Source organism: Stomoxys calcitrans, chromosome 5, assembly GCF_963082655.1.
Source record: "Stomoxys calcitrans chromosome 5, idStoCalc2.1, whole genome shotgun sequence".
In the NCBI taxonomy this organism is placed as follows: Eukaryota; Metazoa; Arthropoda; class Insecta; order Diptera; family Muscidae; genus Stomoxys; species Stomoxys calcitrans.
The window spans coordinates 88605821-88625915 of record NC_081556.1 but is presented as its reverse complement, the minus strand read 5'-3'; the positions used below and the strand labels follow the sequence as shown (position 1 = coordinate 88625915).

Genomic DNA, 20095 nt, shown 5'->3' with positions numbered 1-20095 from the left:
AGCTCCTCTTTTGTGCCTCTGGTTCCCTTCGTTAATAAGCACCGCACTATGGGCGGTCTTCCTCTGTATTCTTTATTTTCTTTTATACTATTCTCTCTTTTAAAGCGAGCACATTGAATTGATTATTACTTTGGGTAATCAGCTTGTCATTAGGCTCCATTATCATTAGGCTCAAACTTGAATCGGAGAGTACTCACTAATATGTTCCTTAAAGGAATGTACATGGGCAAATTTGCAATTTGCATTTTGACGGCCTTGCCTTGGTATATGTTGCTTCTAAATCCTGTCAGTGAGCCCATAGCGGGGTGGTGGGGGGAATCTGAGTTAGTATGATTGCAGACTAGCACTTTAATATAAGGTAGCTTAAATATACCTAGGTTTTATACCCATCACCATAGGATGGGGGGTAGACTAAACTATTCCGTTTGTAACACCTCTAAATATTGGTCTTGATCGTATTGACATTTTAGGACGATCTAGACGTGTCCGTCCGTCTGTGGAAATCTTAACGCTTAAAATTTTGCATGGATAGTTCATATTGAAGTAGGTCGTAGGGAACTGCAAATGGGTCATATCGGTTCAGATTTGGATATTGTTCCCATATAAAGATTTCTTTCGACTTGATTCCTTGAACGCCTGAAGGCAGCAATTGCAATCCAATATGGATGGAATTATGCACGTACTGTGCTGCTATGACTCCCAACAATCGTGGTAAATATGGTCCGAATCGGTCTATAACCTGATGTAGCTCTCATATAATCCGATCTCCCGACTTGATTTCTTGATCCCCTAGAAGCCGCTATTTTTGTCCGATTGAGCCGAAAATTTGCACGTAGTGTTCTGTTACGATTTTCAACAATCGTGCTAAGAACCGTGCTGTTCAGTATCGGTTAATAACCTGATATGGCTCCCATGTACTCTAATCTCCCGATTTGTCTTCTTGAACCTCAAGAAGTCGCAATTATTGTCCGTTTGAGCTGAAATTTTGCATGAGCGTTTCGTCACGACTTGCAACAATCATGTCAAGAATGGTCTTAATCGGTTTATTTTTTAAATTTATGCCTGATAGGAGGCCACCGTAGCGCAGAGGTTAGCATGTCCGCCTATTACGCTGAACGCCTGGGTTCGAATCCTGGCGGGATCATCAGAAAAAATTTTCAGCGGGGCTTTTCCCCTCCTAATGCTGGCAACATTTGTGAGGTACTATGCCATGTAAAACTTCTCACTAAAAGAGGTGTCGCACTGCGGCACGCCGTTCGGACTCGGCTATAAAAAGGATGCCCTTCATCGTTGAGCTTAAACTTGAATCGGAAAGCACTCATTGATATGTGGGAAGTCTGCCCCTGTTCCTTAATGAAAGGTTCATGGGCAAATTTGCATCTGCATCAGCCGTATAGAATTCTCTTCTAAGTGGTGTCGCACTGCGGAAAATCTCCGGACTCGGCAATTAAAAGGAGTAAGTTCACGTCATGTAGTAGGCTTCATATTCTATTTTGTGTAGATATAGAAAACTCTATTCAAATATCTATCTCTATTTGTTCAAGTCGAATTTTTTCAAAGCTAAAACCATTTTCTCAATTTTATTTGCATGCTGGTCCTTTGTTCTAGCCAAGTGATACACAAATTGACCATATCGAGGTAAATTTTTGTAAAACATCTAAACTCTCAAAATACAGGTTAATTAACAGGCTAGAAAATAAAAACAAATCATTCTTGGAAGATGCCTCCTTTGTTTTGAACAAAAAAATTATATAATACCCCCCTCCCAACATTCCCATCATGGGATATTTATGAGGTAATATTTATTTTGTTTGTTAATGAGTTTAGGCAATTTGAGTTTGTTCGCTATTGCTTTCGATGATCATTATTTGTTTTTTTTTCTGCAATTGTCTAATTGCCTTAGATGTTAAGAATTCTCGATTTCCAATTTTTTAACAACAAAATCAAGTTTGTCACCTAAGTCTTTCGTTCAAGGGCACATTCCTAAACACCGATGACCATGACTCCATGCACTTGTGCGCCTTTTCTTTCTAATATATCTTCAAGTCCAAATCCAGTTCATATTAATTGCTATTTTTTTGTTTTTTCGTTTGTGAGTTATATGAGTGCTTAAATTTTATTTCATTCCTTTGTGCTGGGAATTTCGATCGGGTTTTGATATAGGTAAGCTGTAAAATATTTTTTGCACGTAGTCCAAACAATTTTGGATAATTTGTTTTCTCACCATCTGGATATATTGCCAATAACTCTTAGATCACACTCACCCATACAGGAGTAAACAAAAGTTTCCAATAATCCCTATATTGTTTCTAGATGAATTTTGATTAGATTTTTAACAACTGTTTGGGGATTAATGAAGGTTAATAATTAGTTGCAACTTGGAGGAAATTCGCAAAAGTAGTAGTTGCCACCGTAGCGCTGAGTTTAGCATGGCTGCCTATGACGCTGAACGCCTGTGTTCGAATTCTGGCGAGACCATCAGGAAAAATTTTTCAGCGGTGGTTTTTCCCCTCCTAATGCTGGCAACATTTGTGAGGTACTATGCCATGTAAAACTTCTCTCCGAAGAGGTGTCGCACTGCGGCACGCTGTTCGGACTTGGCTATATTCCGATCAGAGGGTGACTTGTCTTTATGGGCACAATGACTGAGACGTCTGTTCTAGCCAGCGACAGCAAAGCGGTAGACCTCTTCAAGTCTAGATAGGCCCATATATACTTGGAGTGTTCACAACCGCCACTTTGGGACCATCTGTCATTCTTTGGCCTTCGGGCCTGATCCTGAAGACTTAGCTTACATATCGCTAGAGGTACCCACAAATTCCAGTTCTCCTGGAATATGTGAGGTATTTCCTATTCCAGCAAGAGCAGATGATCTTGGAAATACCAATACCAATTCCCTGGACTATCTCTGTAGCCCGACACAACAGGTGAATTTCTCGATGAGAAATCTGAGAAAACAGATGTTCTTCCTCGACGTCCTCACGATATCTGCTGAAGTCGTTATTTGCAACCTTCAGTCAACATGTTTACCGATCAGACAGTGATTTTGCAATGATCATAACACCCACTTTGTGACCACCCGTCATTCGTTGACCTTCAGGCCAGATTCTGAAAATTTAGCTTAAATGTCGCTAGAGGCATACCCACAGATTCCAGTTCCCCTGGAATTTGTAAGGTAGTTCCTGGTCTCCAAAACATTACAATTCCCTAGGATATTTCTGGGGCCCGGCACCCTGAACAGGTCAATTTTGAAATGTTTAGCCATCTCGTTGAGAGATCGACGACAGTCGATGGCGGTTTTGAATTCACAAATATGATCCCTAGAGATTAAATGGCTGTCTGAGAATATATTAATGCCAATCGTCGTTATGACATTATATCTTAGCCATACCACGCTTGATAAACACTACAATGCACTGTGGTCGGACTTGTATGCCGGCCAAAAGTACATAAAAGCCACATTTATAACCTGAAATTGTTGATATTTGGAACGTTGAGTTGTAATATACCTACCGATGTCTGAACCGAACATGGTTCAAATCGGACTATATATAGATATATTTAGCTGTCATATAAAACGATATGCCGATTTTAAGGCTAAGGCCCATAATTTCCGCATTTATTACCCAATTTCGATGAAATTTGGAACGATGAGTTGCACTTTGCTTACTGATGCCAAAACTGAATATGGTCCAAATCGGACACTATATTTCGATATAGCTGTCATATAGACCTATCTGCCAATATATCATTTTCATAGTAATTTATCAATATTTTTATGAAAAATTGCACTTCACAAAGCCACAACTGCCGGAAGGAGCTTTACAATGCTTTTGCGATGTTGTCTTGGCTACAATTTTAGCCTATGCACTGCATCGAAAATCTCAATGGTTTGGCTGTCATAGGTAAAAGTATCCAATTCAAACGTGACATAAGCCTGAGAAATCAAAATCTGGAGGCATGATTTCCACAGAAGACGTATTGTCTAGTGGAGTTTTCTACTCAGCACATTCCCAAAAATCAGAAAAGCTATGATCCCGTTAAGGCTTTTTTCTTCCCATACTAATCGTCCCACCCTAGTATGTATGTAAAAAAACCGAAAACTGACAAAAAAAAAAAAAAAATATGGAGGTCTCTCTAGTATTTTGGTCATAATTTCAAAGATTGCAAAAAGTTGCATCTAAAATTTTGCGTGTTGCATCTTAAGACCATTATTGTCATTGGTGTAAAATATCAATAGGAACTTCAGGGGGGAACATAACTAAAAAATTTCTCGCAACTCAATTATACTGGCATGATGACATTACAAAACATACAAGAAAGACACTTATTTTGAAAAACCTATACAACTACTAAACATACACAAAACGATATGAAACTCAAGTTAATACCCTTCTTTTCAATATCCATTATAAATTTTGTCCATATTAATTTGATTTATTTTTATACCCACCACCGAAGGATGGGGGTATAATCATTTTGTCATTCCGTTTGCAACACATCGAAATATCCATTTCCGACCCTATATATATATTCTTGATCAGCGTAGAAATCTAAGACGATCTAGACAAGTCCGTCCGTCTGTCTGGTGAAATCACGCTACAGTCTTCAAAAATAGAGATATTGAGCTGAAACTACACACAGATTCTTTTTTTGTCCATAAGCAGGTTGAGTTCGAAGATGGGCTATATCGGACTATATCTTGGTATAGCCCCCATATAGACCGATCCGACGATTTAGGGTCTTAGGCCAATAAAAGTCACATTTATTATCCGATTTTGCTGAAATTTAGGACAAAGAGTTGTGTTAGGCCCTTCGAAGTCCTCCGTCAATTTGGCTCAAATCGGTCCGATCGTCCGATTTTAGGGTCTTAGGCCCATAAAAGCCACATTTATTATCCGATTTCGCTGAAATTTGGGACAGTGAGTTGTCTTAGGCCCTTCGACATCTTTCTTCAATTTGGCCCTGATCGGATCAGATTTGGGTATAGCTGCAATATAGACCGATCTCTCGATTTATTGTTTTTGGCCCACAAAATTCGCATTTATTGTCCGATATTGCCGAAATTTGGGACAGAGAGTTACATATTTCTGCAATTTGGTCTAGATCGATAAAGATTTGCATAAAGCTGCCATATAGATCGATCACTCGATTTAATGTCTTGGCCCCAAAAAACGCGCCTATATGCACAATATAGGCGCCTTTTTGGGGGCCAAGTCTTATAATCCGATTTAATTGAAATTTGACACATTTGACTTTTCGACATCCATGTTGCTTATGGTTCAGATCGGTTTGTTTTTAGGTATAGCTACTAAAAAACCAATATTTTGTTATACACAATTGAACAATGACTTGTACTTGTTAGTATTTGGTCCAAATCGGATCATATTTCGATATAACTGCTATGCGACATAAGGTATGCAATTTTCACCGGATATTGATGAAGAGTGGTTTACATATATACCCGAGGTGATGGGTATCCAAAGTTCGACCCAGCCGAACTTAACGCCTTTTTACTTGTTTCTTATCTTATATATAAAAATCAAATTGTGTTTGTTTGTAGATTTGTTTGTTTGTTTGTATGTTTGTGTGTTCCTTATAGACTCAGAAACGGCTGAACAGATTTTCTTGAAATTTTCACAGATGTTGCATAATTACCCCGTGGTGAAAATAGGGTACTACATTTTTTGATATCTGATGGGGGGGCGGACCCTCCCCCTTACCCTAACTTTCAGAAACGCCAGATCTCAGAGATGGGTGGTGCAATTTAAGCGAAATTTTGTGTGCTCTCATATTGTACCCTAAAAATAAAAATTTTGTGTCCAAATTTCGGATGGGGTACCTAGGGGGGCTGCCCCACCCTAAAACCTACCAAACATATATTAAGACCAAACACGACAATATGGGACCCAAATGAAAGGTATTTACTATAAGAAATCGTATCTGATATCCAATTGTCGGACCAAGTGCTAGGGGGACCACCCCAAGCCCCAAAACCCCCCTAAATCGGACATATTTACCGACCATAGAAATATGGGGCTCAAATGAAAAGTATTTGCGAGTATAACACAATTCGGATATTCAAATGTGGGACCACGTTTCTGGGGGTTCACCCCTTTCCCAAAACACCCCCCAAACAGGACTTATTTACTGACCATGAGAAAATGGGGCTTAAATAAAAGGTATTTGAGTGTAGAATTCGAATCTGATATCAAAATATGTGACCAAGTGTTTGGGGGCCGCCTCTCCCCAAAAACTTTTCCCAAAGGCGACACATTTACTACCATAGCCACATGGGGTCAAGTTAAAGGTCTTTGGGAGTAAAGCACAAATCTGATATCAATATTCGGGAAAAGTGTCTATGGGGCCACCCCACCCACAAAACATCACCCAACCCCCAAAACACCCCTAAATGGGACATATTTACCGGTCATGGCAATATGGGACTCAAATGAAAGGTATTTGCGAGTAGAATACGAATCCGATATCCAAATGTGGGACCACGTTTCTGGGGGTCCACCCCTTCCCCTAAAAACCCCCCACACAGGACTTATTTACTGACCATTTGAATATGAGGCTTAAATAAAAGGTATTTGAATGTAAAATTAGAATCTGATATCCAAATAGGGGGTCCACCCCTTCCCCTAAAAACCCCCCACACAGGACTTATTTACTGACCATTTGAATATGAGGCTTAAATAAAAGGTATTTGTATGTAAAATTAGAATCTGATATCCAAATAAGGGACCAAGTGTTTGAGGGCCGTCTCTCCCCAAAAACATCCCCCAAAGGGGACAAAGTTACGAGCATAGCAATATGGGGCTCAAATGAAAGGTCTTTGGAAGTATAGCACGAATCTGATATAAATATTCGGGAAAAGTGTTTATGGGGCCACCCCACCCCCACAACACCACTCAAATAGGAAGTATTTACTAACTATAGCAATATGAGGCTCAAATAAGAGAGTTTTTAAAGTAGAACACGAAGCCGACATATATTTTCAAGGCTAACTCACTGAGGTCATGTTTGCCGACTATGGAAATATGGGGCTCAAATTAAAGGTATTTGGGAGTAGACCACGTATCTGATATCAACATTATTGACCAACTGTCTAGAGGACGTCCCACCACCATAACAACCCCCAAATAGGACGTATTTGCTCACCACGACAATGTGGGTCTTAAAGAGAGTGCAACTAAATATTCATAGTTTTTAAGGCCAATACACCAAACCGGACACATTTGCTGACTTTTGCAATAAAGAGTTTAGATGAGATTAGAAAACGAATTTGATATCCAATTTTGAGGACAATGGCAATATGGTTGCTGATATATTTGAATCGAGCATATTTACCGACCATGTCAATGTGGAACTTAAGTGAAAGGTATTGGGGGGTAAAGCAAGAATTGATACCCACTTTCGGGGCCAATTTTCTGGGGGTCTACCCCTTTGCTATTCAAATGTAGGACCATGTATTCAAGGTATCAGCCCTTCTCCAAAACACCCCCAAAGGGTTCAAAATTTTCGACCATGCCAATATGTGGCTTAATGAAAGGTATTTGAGATTAGAAAACGAATTTGGTAACCAATTTTGGGACCACGTGTTTGGGCGACGCTTCATCGTGTAAACTCCTCTAAAACAATGACAATATGGGGTTAAATAAATGGTATTTTAAAGGAGAGTACGATGCTGATATTTTTTCAGGGCCAAGTGACTTGGGAATCACCTCACCCCCGAAAACACCCCTAAATCAGATATCATGAGGATATCGGGCTTAAATAAAGTATTTTTAGAATGGAGTACACCTTACATCCAAACTTAAATTCGTACACCAATAAAGATCATATGGGATTCAGATAAAGGCGCTTATATTGTTAAACTGTTTGCCAAGCCAAATACTATTTTCATAGCATGGTATTTCACAAAAACTTATCAATTGTCTGAAAATAGTCCAAGGAAACTTTTGTTCCATATACAGTAAAAGAAGGCGCAGCGGAGCGGGCCCGGATCAGCTAGTTAGGTATATTGGTCGTATAGTAGCATTGCCCAGTTTCCACATATAAGGTAGGGTATTAAATAATCGGCGCCGGGGTCTAAACCCTTCTATTTTACAAATTGAAGTCTAAGATGAAGATTAAAACAATTCCGTCAATGTGAGAGAATTCTTAAATTTTCCAAATAACATGCACTAATATTGTGAGAAAAATTTCGTTTTTTTCGTACAATTTTTATAATGTTATAAACTCTTTTATAAATATTTTTGTTTTAACAATTTTTTAAGTTTAAATCAGTTATTAGATGATATTCATGCACCGGCAGTGTCTGCAAAAGGTCCTTTGCATGTCTCCAGAGTTGAATTGAAATTACAAGTTGTTGTACATTGCAAGTTATTTGTAACTCACATTAATTTCACGCCTTAAGTTGCAGTTTCATTTCATTTTGGGATATATTTTTTATAAAAAAAATTTTTATAACGGTTTAAATTCCATTTCATTTTGGAATATTTTTTCATTCAGAAAGAATGTTACATCATTTTTAAGTTTTAGATGGTATGGAGCACTTTTTGTTTTATTAAAATAGATTTTTTATAGACTTTAAAGTTCAGAGTTTGTGTCTTCAGTCTTTTGTTTTTTTTTTTTTTTTTGAAATATTTTTCTTACAGTGGCCCAATTATCCTTGGCTTGGGCGTACTGCTTGGTTTTCTCTTTTTATATTACCTTTTAATCTTGGTGATGCTTGTCCACCGATGCGTACAGCTTCCGAGAATGGTATATCCACTAGAAAGGCAAAGGTGAGTGCTAGAAGCACATTAAGCTTCCATTTAACCGACATTTTACTGATAAGTTTTTTTTTTGCAATTTCACAATAATATCCTTTTGGGTTAATGTGGTGACACTGTAAAATTTTCCTCTTCGATTAACTTTGGCTCAAATTTCCAAAAAGACTTTTCCCAAGTGTTTGCACTGGCACTGGCAAATTGTTTGCATTCACTAGCACTTGTTTTCTGGGTAGATTTTCTTTATATTCTTCGACCAAAAAACTTTTGGTTTCTTATCTATGGATTTTGTTGAATTTGTTTTTTTGATGGGGGTTTTTTTTCTTAATTTTCGTCGTTAATTTGGTTAATTTTGTTGGTTGGTTTTTTTTTTTTGTGTGTGTCGTTTATTCGCTTGCAATTAATTCAAATCCAATTAAAATGAATCCAAGACGGTAACCACGATTTCAGTTTATCCAGAAAACGAAATTCGCGTCCCGCGTTTAAGCACCAAACTGATTTCCAAACGTAAAACGAACGGATATATAAAACCTTCTGAATGAACTCCGCAAACAATCCCAACAAAGCGCTGCTGCCTGCCTGCCTGCCTGAGTGGCTAACTCTATCTATTTGGCCCGATAGAAGGCAGCGACAGCCACAGCGATCAATTGGAGCAGCAGCAACCATAACGGATGTTGTCTTTGCGCGATTGCATACCGCAAGTGCAGAGGGATAGCCGCTTGGAAATGAATCATGGGGAAAAAGTTGTTTAACCAGGCTAAGACTGTGAATGGATTGGCGTTGCTGAGAGCTGAGCTGCAGTCACCGTTACAGCTGCCGTTTTTGCTTTCGATTTTCGCCGTTGTAGACCAGACAAATCTAAACGTCGACGATGGCATGCCAACGTCCATGGCTCTGCTTGGTATGGGCGTTTGCGTCTGCGCACCACATTCATGTCATTCATCCAGTTAGTCCGGCTAAGACAATCCACACACAATGAAACATTCCCAAGCCTGCCTTCATTCATTCACTCACTCAATTCACTAGTCTCGTCTTAGTCAAGCTTTGCTGCATGCAATCTTGGTGCGAATATTACGCTCCCCTTACTTCAAATGCAATGCTATGTGTAATCGTGTAATAATGCCAATAGAAGCTTTTTCTCAATTCCGTTAGCTGTGCATGCGCCATGGCTACATTTACTCCGAACGCTCTGATTCCAAGGGAGTAGAAAGAGTTTGCTGTAGCAAAGTTAGACAGAATGATAATCGAAGAGTACATACTTGTGTGTCTGGGAAAGTTATTGGAGTCAGAGTGCGACTCTCATCTGCCCAAAGATTCATTTCTTGGAAGTCTTATTCTCGGTGCATGTTATGAAAGTGCTGAAAATATATATTGCTCTTAAAATGAAAGAGAAGTTCTAACATTTATACATTTTTTTTATCCCAATTGGCAGAGAGAAGTAGAGGGTGGGTAACGCATTTGCCTATAAATAATTTATATTTTATGACAGATGGTCTGGCCACCTTGGATTAGATCGTAATGGGCTGCCGGAAGACCTACTATTGAAACCAGAGATGGGTTATGACCTAAAATCATTTTGTTTCTATCAAAAGCGAATATAAAATTGAACCCCCAGAGTGTATTTTTATACCCTCCACCATAGGATGGGGTTATACTAAATTCGTCATTCTGTTTGCAACTCCTCGATATATTCGTCTCAGACCCTATAAAATTATATATTCTTGATCGTCATGACATTTTAAGTCGATCTAGCCATGAGCGTCCGTACGTTTGTCTGTTTGTCGAAAGCACGCTAACTTTTGAAGGAGTAAAGGTAGCCGCTTGCAATTTTGCACAAATAGTGTACGTCGATTGGGATTGTAAATGGGCTATATCGGTCCATGTTTGGATATAGATGCCATATAAACCGATATTGGATCTTGACTTCATGGGCCAATAGAGGGCGCAATTCTTATCCGATTTGGCTGAATTTTTGCACTACGTGTTTTGTTATCATTTCCAACAACTGTGCTAAGTACGACCTATAACCCGATATAGCTGTCATATAATCCGATCTGGGGTCTTGATTTTTGAGCCCCTAGCGGCGGCAATTCCTATCACATTTGACTGCATTTTTACAATGCGTGTTTTGTTCTTCCACCAACTGCACCAAATATGGTTAAAATCGGTCCAAAACCGGATATTGCTGCCCTATAAACCTATCTGGGATTTTGACTTCCTGAGCATCTAAAGGGAGCAATTATCCAATTTGGCTAAAATTTTGTACAACGGCTTCTCCCGTGACCTTCAACATACCTGTCAAATTTGGTCTGAATCGGTCTGTAGCCCGATACAGCTCCCATATAAGCTAAACTGGCTTAAAATTTACACTATGACTTCTACTAAGGTCTCCAACATTCAATTCGATTATGGCCCGAATTTTTAAAAAAAAGACGTTAAGTTTGGCGGAACTTTGGATACCCACCAACTTGGGTATATATGTAAACCACCTTTCGTCAGAATCCGGTGAAACACGGATGTCGAAAAGCCTTACATAAGTCACTGTGTCAAATTTTAGTGTAATCGGATTATAAATGCGCCTTTTATGGGACCAAGACTATAAATTGAGATATCGGTCTTTAAGGCAGCAATATCTAAATCTGGACCGATCTAAGCCAAATTGAAGAAGAATATCGAAGGGCCTAACATAACTCACTGTCCCAAATTTCAGCGACATCTGAAAATAAATGCGACTCTTTTTCCCCAAAACCTTAAATCGAGAGATCGGTCTATATGTGCAACTGTACATCAATATCTGCTGTTGAATATATGGTAGAAAAATCCACAGAGGAAATATTGTAGTATCACACAACAAATCCTCTTCATCGGCATCTTAGCATTTCCCTCTCATTTTTGTTGAACGTCCACTATTGGAGCGCATAAAGTAAAAATATGAGTTCAATGCATTCAGAACAATACGTTTAATGAAGTGATATTTTGTCCAGTTTATATGAAATGATGTCATTTAGACGATATAGTAGTGTAAACGATGCATGATGGCCAAAAACATGTTTGACCTCATTTGCTAAGTTGACGTTAATTATAAAAGTGAATAAGGGGATAAGCAATGAACTCATTCTCATATTTTCTTATTATATGCTTAATAAAATGTGTTTGAAGTAAAAAAAAGGCGTTAAGATCGGCCGGGTCGAACTTTGGATACCCACCATCTCGGGTATATGTGTAAACCACCTTGCACCAAAATCCGGTGAAATATGCATACCTTTTGCCCCATAGCAGCTATATCGAAATATGTTCCGATTTGGACCAAATACTAATAAGTACAAGCCATTGTTCAATTGTGTATAACAAAATATTGGTCTTTTTAGTGGCTATATCTAAAAATAAACCGATCTGAACCATATACAACATGGATGTCGAAAAGCCGAACATAAATCAATGTGTAAAACTTCAATTAAATCGGATTATAAATATCCAAATCTTGATCAAATTACAAAAATATGTGGAGGGGCTTAACTTAACTCTCTGTCCCAAATTTCGGCAAACTCGGACAATAAATGCGCTTTTTATGGACCCAAAACCTTAAACCGAGAGATCGGTCTGTATGGCAGCTATATCCAAATCTGGACCGATCTATGCCATTATGCAGAATTATGTCAAGGGGCTTAACTTAACTCACTGTCCCAAGTTTCAGCGACATCGGACAATAAATGTTCCTTTTATGGGCCTAAGACCATAAATCTGAGGATAGGTCTATATGGCAGTTATATCCAAATATGGACCGATCTGAACCAAATTAACGGAGGATGTCGAGGGGAATAACACAACTCACCGTCCCAAATTTCAGCAAAATCGGATAACAAATGTGGCTTTTATGGGCCTAAGATCCTAAATCGGAGGATCGGTCTATATGGCAGCTATATCCAACTGTGGACCGATCTGGACCAAATTGACGAAGGATGTCAAAGGTCCTAACGCAACTCACTGTCCCAAATTTCAGCAAAAAAGTTTCAGCTCAATATCTCTATTTTTGAAGACTGTAGCGTGATTTCAACAGACAGACAACAGATATGGCTAGATCGTCTTAGATTTTTACGCGGATCAAGAATATATATACTTTATAGGGTGGGAAATGGATATTTCGATGTGTTGCAAACGGAATGACAAAATGAATATACCCCATCCTTCGGTGGTGGGTATAACAAGAAAAAGCGTGTCAAGTTCGGCTGGACCGAATCTCATATACCCTCCACCATGAATCGTATTTTTCGAGTTCTATGCGCGGTATCTCTTATTAGGCTCTTTTTAGGGCTCAAGAAGCAAAATCAGAAGACAGTTTTATATAGGAGCTGTATCAAGCTATTGATCGATTCAGACCATATTAGACACGTATGTTGAAAGTCATGAGAGAAGCTGTTGTACAAAATTTCTGCCAAATCGGATGAAAATTGCGCCTTCTAGAGGAGATCCCTGATCGGTTTATGTGGCAGCTATATCACCTTATTTACCGATTTGCGCCATACATAGCACAGTTATGGAAGTCATAACAAAACACCTCATGCAAAATTTCCTCCAAATCGGATGAGAATTGCGCCCTCTATTGTCTCAAGAAGTCAAGATTTAAGATCGGTTTATATGACAGCTATACCAGATTATGAATCACACAGTTGTTGATAGGGGTACCAAAACACTACGTGCAGAATTTCAGTCAAATCGTCAAGACCCCAGATCGGTTTATATGGCAGCTATATCAAAAAATTAAAAGATTTCAACCATACTTAACGCAGTTGTTGGAAAAGATACCATAACATCACGTGCAAAATTCAGTCAAATCGGATAAGAATTGCGCCCTCTAGAAGCTCAAGAAGTCAAGACCTAAGATCGGTTTATATGGCAGCTATATCAAAACATGGACCGATTTGGTCCATTTACAATTTTTTATGCAAAATTATTTATGCAAAATTTCAAGCGGCTAGCTTTACTCCTTCGAAAGTTAGCATGCTTTCTACAGACACACAGACGGACGGACATGGCTAGATCGAGTTAAAATAAAATATACTTTACGGGGTCTCAAACGCATATTTTGAGGTGCTACAAACAGAATGACGAAATTCGTATACCCCTATCCTATGGTGGAGGGTAATAAAAATGCTTGATGGACCTCGACGAGCAAAAATATGTTCAAACTGTAATAACTACGGTTGACAAATGACAACATTATTGCAAATTACCCAAAATCTGACGAACATATGTATGGGAGCTGTAAATAATACTGAACCGATTTCCATGAAACTAACCAGTAAAGTCAAGAGTCATTAGAAAATCCTTCTGCAAAATTTCGAGAGAATCGGGTAACAAATAACCATTTTATTGCAAATCGGACGAACATATATATGGGAGCTATATCCAAATCTGAACCGATTTTTTCCATTTTCAATAGGCTTCGTCTCTAGACCGAAAGACAAGCCCATACCAAATTTGAAGACGATCGGATGAAAATTGCGACCTGTAGTTTGTGCATAAATTAAGATGGACAGACAGACAGACGGGCATAGCTTAATCGAATCAGAAAGTGATTCTGAGTCGATCGGTATGCTTATCAATGGGTCTATCTCTCTTCCTTTTGGGTGTTACAAACTAATTCACTAAGTTATAATACCCTATACCACAGTGGTGTAGGGTATAATTATGGATGCAACCAACAATATAAAAGTACACACTGCACATAATTAATATAGGGTACTTCCATTATAATGAAAACTTAAACATTTATTCAGAAACGCTTTAGAACGAGATTTGAGTTATTATTTCCGTTTTTGTTTACGATTTACTTTGTTCCTTTAGAAAAATAAATAAGAATAGACTATTAAAACGCAGTTCAACATTTGATGCATGCAAAACAATACAATATAAAAGTACACACTGAACATAATTAATATAGGGTAACTCCATTATAATGAAAAATTGAACCTTTATTCAGAAACACTTTCGAATGAGATTTGAGTTATTATTTCCGTTTTTGTTTACAATTTAACTTTGTTCGTTTAAAAAAAAAAATAAGAATAGACTATTAGAACACAGTTCAACGTTTGATGCTTGCAAAATTTTTAACAAAGAAGGCATTAACACCCTCTTGGAAGTGCATAACACAGGATCATATCATCGCTTAAACAAAATGTAAAAAATGATTATGTTACGCAGTAAAATTGACATTTAGAAAATAGACATTGAGAAAATCCAATAAAATAGTAGATAGTATTGTTAAGCATGGTTATTCGACGAAAATCTGCAAAAGATCCAAGATTCGAGTCCATTTAGGCCCCTTCAGGTGGTAGCATTTGACGAACACACTATCGTGGAAAACACTTTTTGCCTGTAAAAGTGCCTCAGAAACGCCTACAATGAACTGATATTGAACAAAATTGAACTTTAAAACTTAAGGTAAACTTTCTACCTTCAGAAAAGTGCGAAATAAATGGTTAGCGTTCAGATGGGTATGTCCTACGTCCGATAAGAGACAGTACTTAATGGGCAAAGGCCAGCGAAAAAAACATCTTTTGGACATAAAAATGGCAAAGAATTTTCTACAATGGACTTAAATTAAGGTATCTTGGACCTTAAAAGGGCGAAGAAACATGTAGAGCTGTAGATATCAATCATGTGTGCAATTTCAAGAAAATGGGTGGTCCGGAAGTCTCTTGGCAGGGTCCTAAAGTTAGCCACCTCGGCTATTCTAAGCTTTCTTCGGGCTGCAAAATCTCTTTTGTGGTCCATTTCCAAATAGTGCTCAAAATTTCTGGTGGCCCCGTGACGTAATACTTTTAATAGATAGCACTTATATCCAAATTTAGTCAGACTTTAATTTTGCATACCTATTGAAATATCGAATAGAACCTTATACGATTGTACGAAAATTGTGGCTTCTACAGCCTTAAAAGTCGAAACGCATAACAGATGTATGGGGGAGTTTTATCTAAATCGATTTTGATTAAATTTTGCACACGTATTGGGATGTCAATTAAACCATCTCATTAAGAAATTTTGTAGAGATCGGACCAAAATTGTGGCATCTACAGCCTTAAAAGGCCATATCGGATGAGAAATATATAGGAGCTATATCTAAATCTGAACCGATTTTTAAGAAACTTTGCATTCATATGAGGAGGTTGAATTAAACGGCCCATGCCAAATTTTGTAAAGGTCGGACCAAAATTGTGCCTGCTACGGCCTTAAAGGCCATATCGTATGAAAAATATATATGGGAGCTATATATTAATCTGATCCGATTATGATGAAATCTTGCACACATATTGGGACGTCACAAAAAGCACTTTGTGCCAAATTTGGTAGAGATCGAACCAAAATTGTGGCTCCTACAGCTTTAAAAGTGAATATCGGATAAAAGATATATTTGGAACCTATATCTAAATCTGGGCAGATTTCAATGAAATTTTGCTAGCACTTTGGGTCGTTAAAAAACACTTCGTACCAAACTTTGTAAGGATCGGACCAAAATTGTGGATTCTACAGCTTTAAAAGGGTACATCGGATGAAATATATATATATGAAAGCTATATCTAAATCTGAACTAATTTTTTTTCAAAATCATTAGCGTTCGTCATTGGACCAAAAAAGACACTTAAGCAAAATTTTGTGAAAATCGGAAATGCAACCTGCACCTTGATTACAAGAATACATGGACAGACGGACATAGATAAATCGAATCAGGAAGTGATTCTAATCCGATCCGTATACTTATCGATGGGTCTAGCTTTTCTCCTACTAATCGTTGCAAACAAATGCACAAATCTATAATATCCTGTACCATAGATTTCATTTTCAGAAAATTTAAATGCAGGGGGCTTGCCAAGAAGGGGATCACCGGGTCCTCATCCCTTACCCCTCAAAATTTCAATGAGACTTCTCTTAACGTTCTCAAGATGCAGACAATTTAGTACTTTTATGCCCACCACCGAAGGGTGGGGGTATATTCATTTTGTTATTCCGTTTGCAACACATCGAAATATCCATTTCCGACCCTATAAAGTATATATTTTCTTGATCAGCGTAAAAATCTAAGACGATTTAACCATGTCCATCCGTCTCCGTCTGTCTGTTGAAATCACCCTACAGTCTTTATATATTGAGATATTGAGCTGATTTTTGTCCAGATTTTTTTTTTGTACATAACGGACTATATCTTGATATAGCCCCCATATAGACCGATCCGCCGATTTAGGGCCTTAGACCAATAAAAGCCACATTTATTATCCGATTTTGCTGAAATGTGGGACTGTGAGTTGTGTTAGGCCCTTCGAAATCCTTCTTCAACTTGGCCCAGATCGGTTCAGATTTGGATATAGCTGCCATATAGACCGATTCTCCGATTTAGGGTCTTAGGCCCATAAAAGGAGCATTTATTGTCCGATTTTGCCAAAATTTAGGACAGTGAGTTGTGTTAGGCCACCCGATACCCTTCGTTAGTTTGGCCCAGATCGGTCTAGATTTGGTTATAGTTGCCACATAGGCCAATCCTCCTATTTAGGGTCTTAGGCCCATTAAAGCCACATTTATTATCTGATTTTCCTGAAATTTGGGACAGTGAGTTATGAGGGGCCCTTTGACATCCTTCGTAAATTAAGCCCAGATCGGTCCAGATTTGGATATAGCTGCCATATAGACCGATCCACCGATTTAGGGTCTTAGGCCCATTAAAGCCACATTTATAACCCGATTTTGCTGAAATTTGGGGCAGTGAGTTGTGTTAGGCCTTTTGATATCCCTCATCAATTTGGTGCAGATCAGTCCAGATTTGGATTTAGCTCGATGTAGACCGATCCTCCGATTTGGGGTCTTAGGCCCGTAAAAGCCACATTTATTATCCGATTTTGCTGAAATTTGGGACAATGAACATTCGACATTCAACCAGAAATGAGCCTCATCGCTGAACAAAATTTGTCAAAATTTGAACACATTTCGAACCGAACACTGAATTTGGTAATAAAATTCAATGATTTGCAAGCGTTGCTCGTTAGTAAGTCTATTCATGATGAAATGTCAAAGCATACTGAGCATCTTTCTCTTTGACACCATGTCTGAAATCCCACGTGATCTGTCAAATACTAATGCATGAAAATCCTAACCTCAAAAAAATCACCCTTTAACTGCCATATAAACCGATCCTCCGATTTAGGGTCTTAGCCTCATAAAAGGCGCATTTATTATCCGATGTCACCGAAATTTTTCCCGTTATGATACCAATAGTTATACTGACCTCCTTCTTGCTTCCTTTCAGTAACAGCCTCCTTTTCTCAGGATCTGGATCCCCCATAGGATTTTCGCCGTCCTACCAAACGTTTCGCTGTTCCACAATGTTGCATGCGCATTCGTCGCCCACTCCCTTAACTCGGACTGCGTCGACCCGAAAGGCTTCGGGTTAACCAAGTTTATTGACGACAGTCCTCTGGCCTTTACCGCCAAATCGTCTGCCCTTTCATTTTCCCTTACTCCGTTATGGCCCGGCACCCAAACGATGGGGATTTTGCCATCCTCAGAGAAGGCGTTAATCTCCTTCTTACACTGTAAGACTGTTCGTGACCTTACCGTCCTGGTTTTCATTGCCCTTATGGCAATTTTCCTGTCGGTAAAGATGTTCAGACTCGACGTATATACCCGAGGTGGTGGGTATCTAAAGTTCGGCCCGCCGAACTTAACGCCTTTTTACTTGTTCATCGATTCTATTTTACTGTGCTATGTGAGGTCAGCGAAAAGTTAAAAAATAAGTGCAGTTGGTCAGTTATGGTGTATCCCGCATGGTGTGAGAATGATTTTCCTATTTTGAACTTTGAGATCTGGCAATAATTAAAAAACAAAAGACACCGAAAAGGAGAAATTGGATTTTTCATCATCGTATACAATCCATTGAGAAGCACATTTCATTTGCTGGAAATAATGGCTCAATTTGAATCTGCTTCTTGCCGTCATGAGAAAAAAATTGCCAAAAGATTCTGCGATACAATGATAAAAATTATCTGATCAAATTCTGTGTTTCAAATAATTATTCAATATTAAATAATTTATTAATGATGTTATAACAATCAAAACGCCGCACCATACAAATGATGGACTATTGGCTTTTTTGTGACACTTAAATTTCGCCGTGCTATATCAGATTAAATAACTTTCATTGATTTATACCAATTAGATATGAATTATATATAATTTTAATATTAAAATATTTGCTTCGGCTAATTAAAATATACCAAGACAGCATCATACTATCCTTGTTGCATTTGTTCATAGTGCGACAGGATTTTTATTTGAATAAAAGTTTATCTTATTCAACTTTAGGTCAATCTCTTAAGCACTCCAACTATTAAAAGTTCTGCTTCACTGCATTTGCTCTTTGACAATAAGCCCATGTGTCTTAAGTCTTTTGTTTAGTTGGTGCTTCAATGTCTCAACAGTTTTACGCTCTGTTTCTCTTTCTCTCTCTCGCTCATTTCAAACAGCCTTCCAATGAGTTCATTCTCTCCGAATTTTCAAATTCTCATTTTCATCGCCTGCTCTGTTGGTTTTCATTTCATTGACGGCCTTTGCAAATACCGTTGGTTTTTCTTCGTGGAGCTTTCTCGTCTTGAACTGCGTTGGTGTTCTGCTCGTTCGCCGCACAGCTGCTGCGCTTTAACGTCTGCGTAGCTGAGTACAGAGATTTTCTCAAATATCGTTTACGTGATTCAAGGTGTGCACTGGCAAGTCTATGAGCGTATCCGTTTGGCGTTTCTGCGAATATCGTGCCTTGGCTAATGGCGGCATTGCTGGTAAAGAATGAAAAGCATAAAAACCCAAAAGCTTTTCTTATTGTAGTTGTGTTGGTGTTGTTGTTGTTGTTTTATAACAAGTATTTCTTACTACGTTACGATTTGAAACAGTTATTTTTTTTTACATCTGCCTCGCTATGACATAGTATTGAATAGTGGCGTTGAGTATATGAGTGAACTTAAGTAAATTTATTTCTGACAGACGGTATGTGTGTCTGTCTGTCATTGCATTCGCCAAATGCCGACTTATGTTGAATCAATGGCTTATAGGCAACAGAGTTACCATTTTGGAATGATTTCAAATTGTAAATTAAATTAAAGAACATATGCCTGACTTGAATAAAAATCTTCAAAAAAAATATTTTTAACAGTTGATATAGCTGAAGTAAAAACACGATTGTGTAAATAAAAATTATGGCTGGTAGGTAGGTACAATGTTTGTTTTTCACAGTTGAAAAAACATATTTTTCGTTATTACTTTTTGAAATACTTCAAAAA

The 20095-nt window shown here is 38.2% G+C and overlaps 1 protein-coding gene across 1 annotated transcript in view; it reads right to left on the bottom strand.

Annotated features, from left to right (window-relative positions):
• The window catches only part of LOC106086636 (uncharacterized), a 308384-nt gene extending 299038 nt beyond the window's left edge, over positions 1-9346 (bottom strand). The window contains exon 1 of the mRNA XM_013251381.2: positions 8719-9346. Within this exon, the coding sequence (XP_013106835.1) occupies positions 8719-8833 (115 nt within the window). The 5' untranslated portion in view covers positions 8834-9346. The remainder of the gene's footprint in view (positions 1-8718) is intronic.
• Between the last annotated feature and the right edge of the window lie 10749 nt (positions 9347-20095).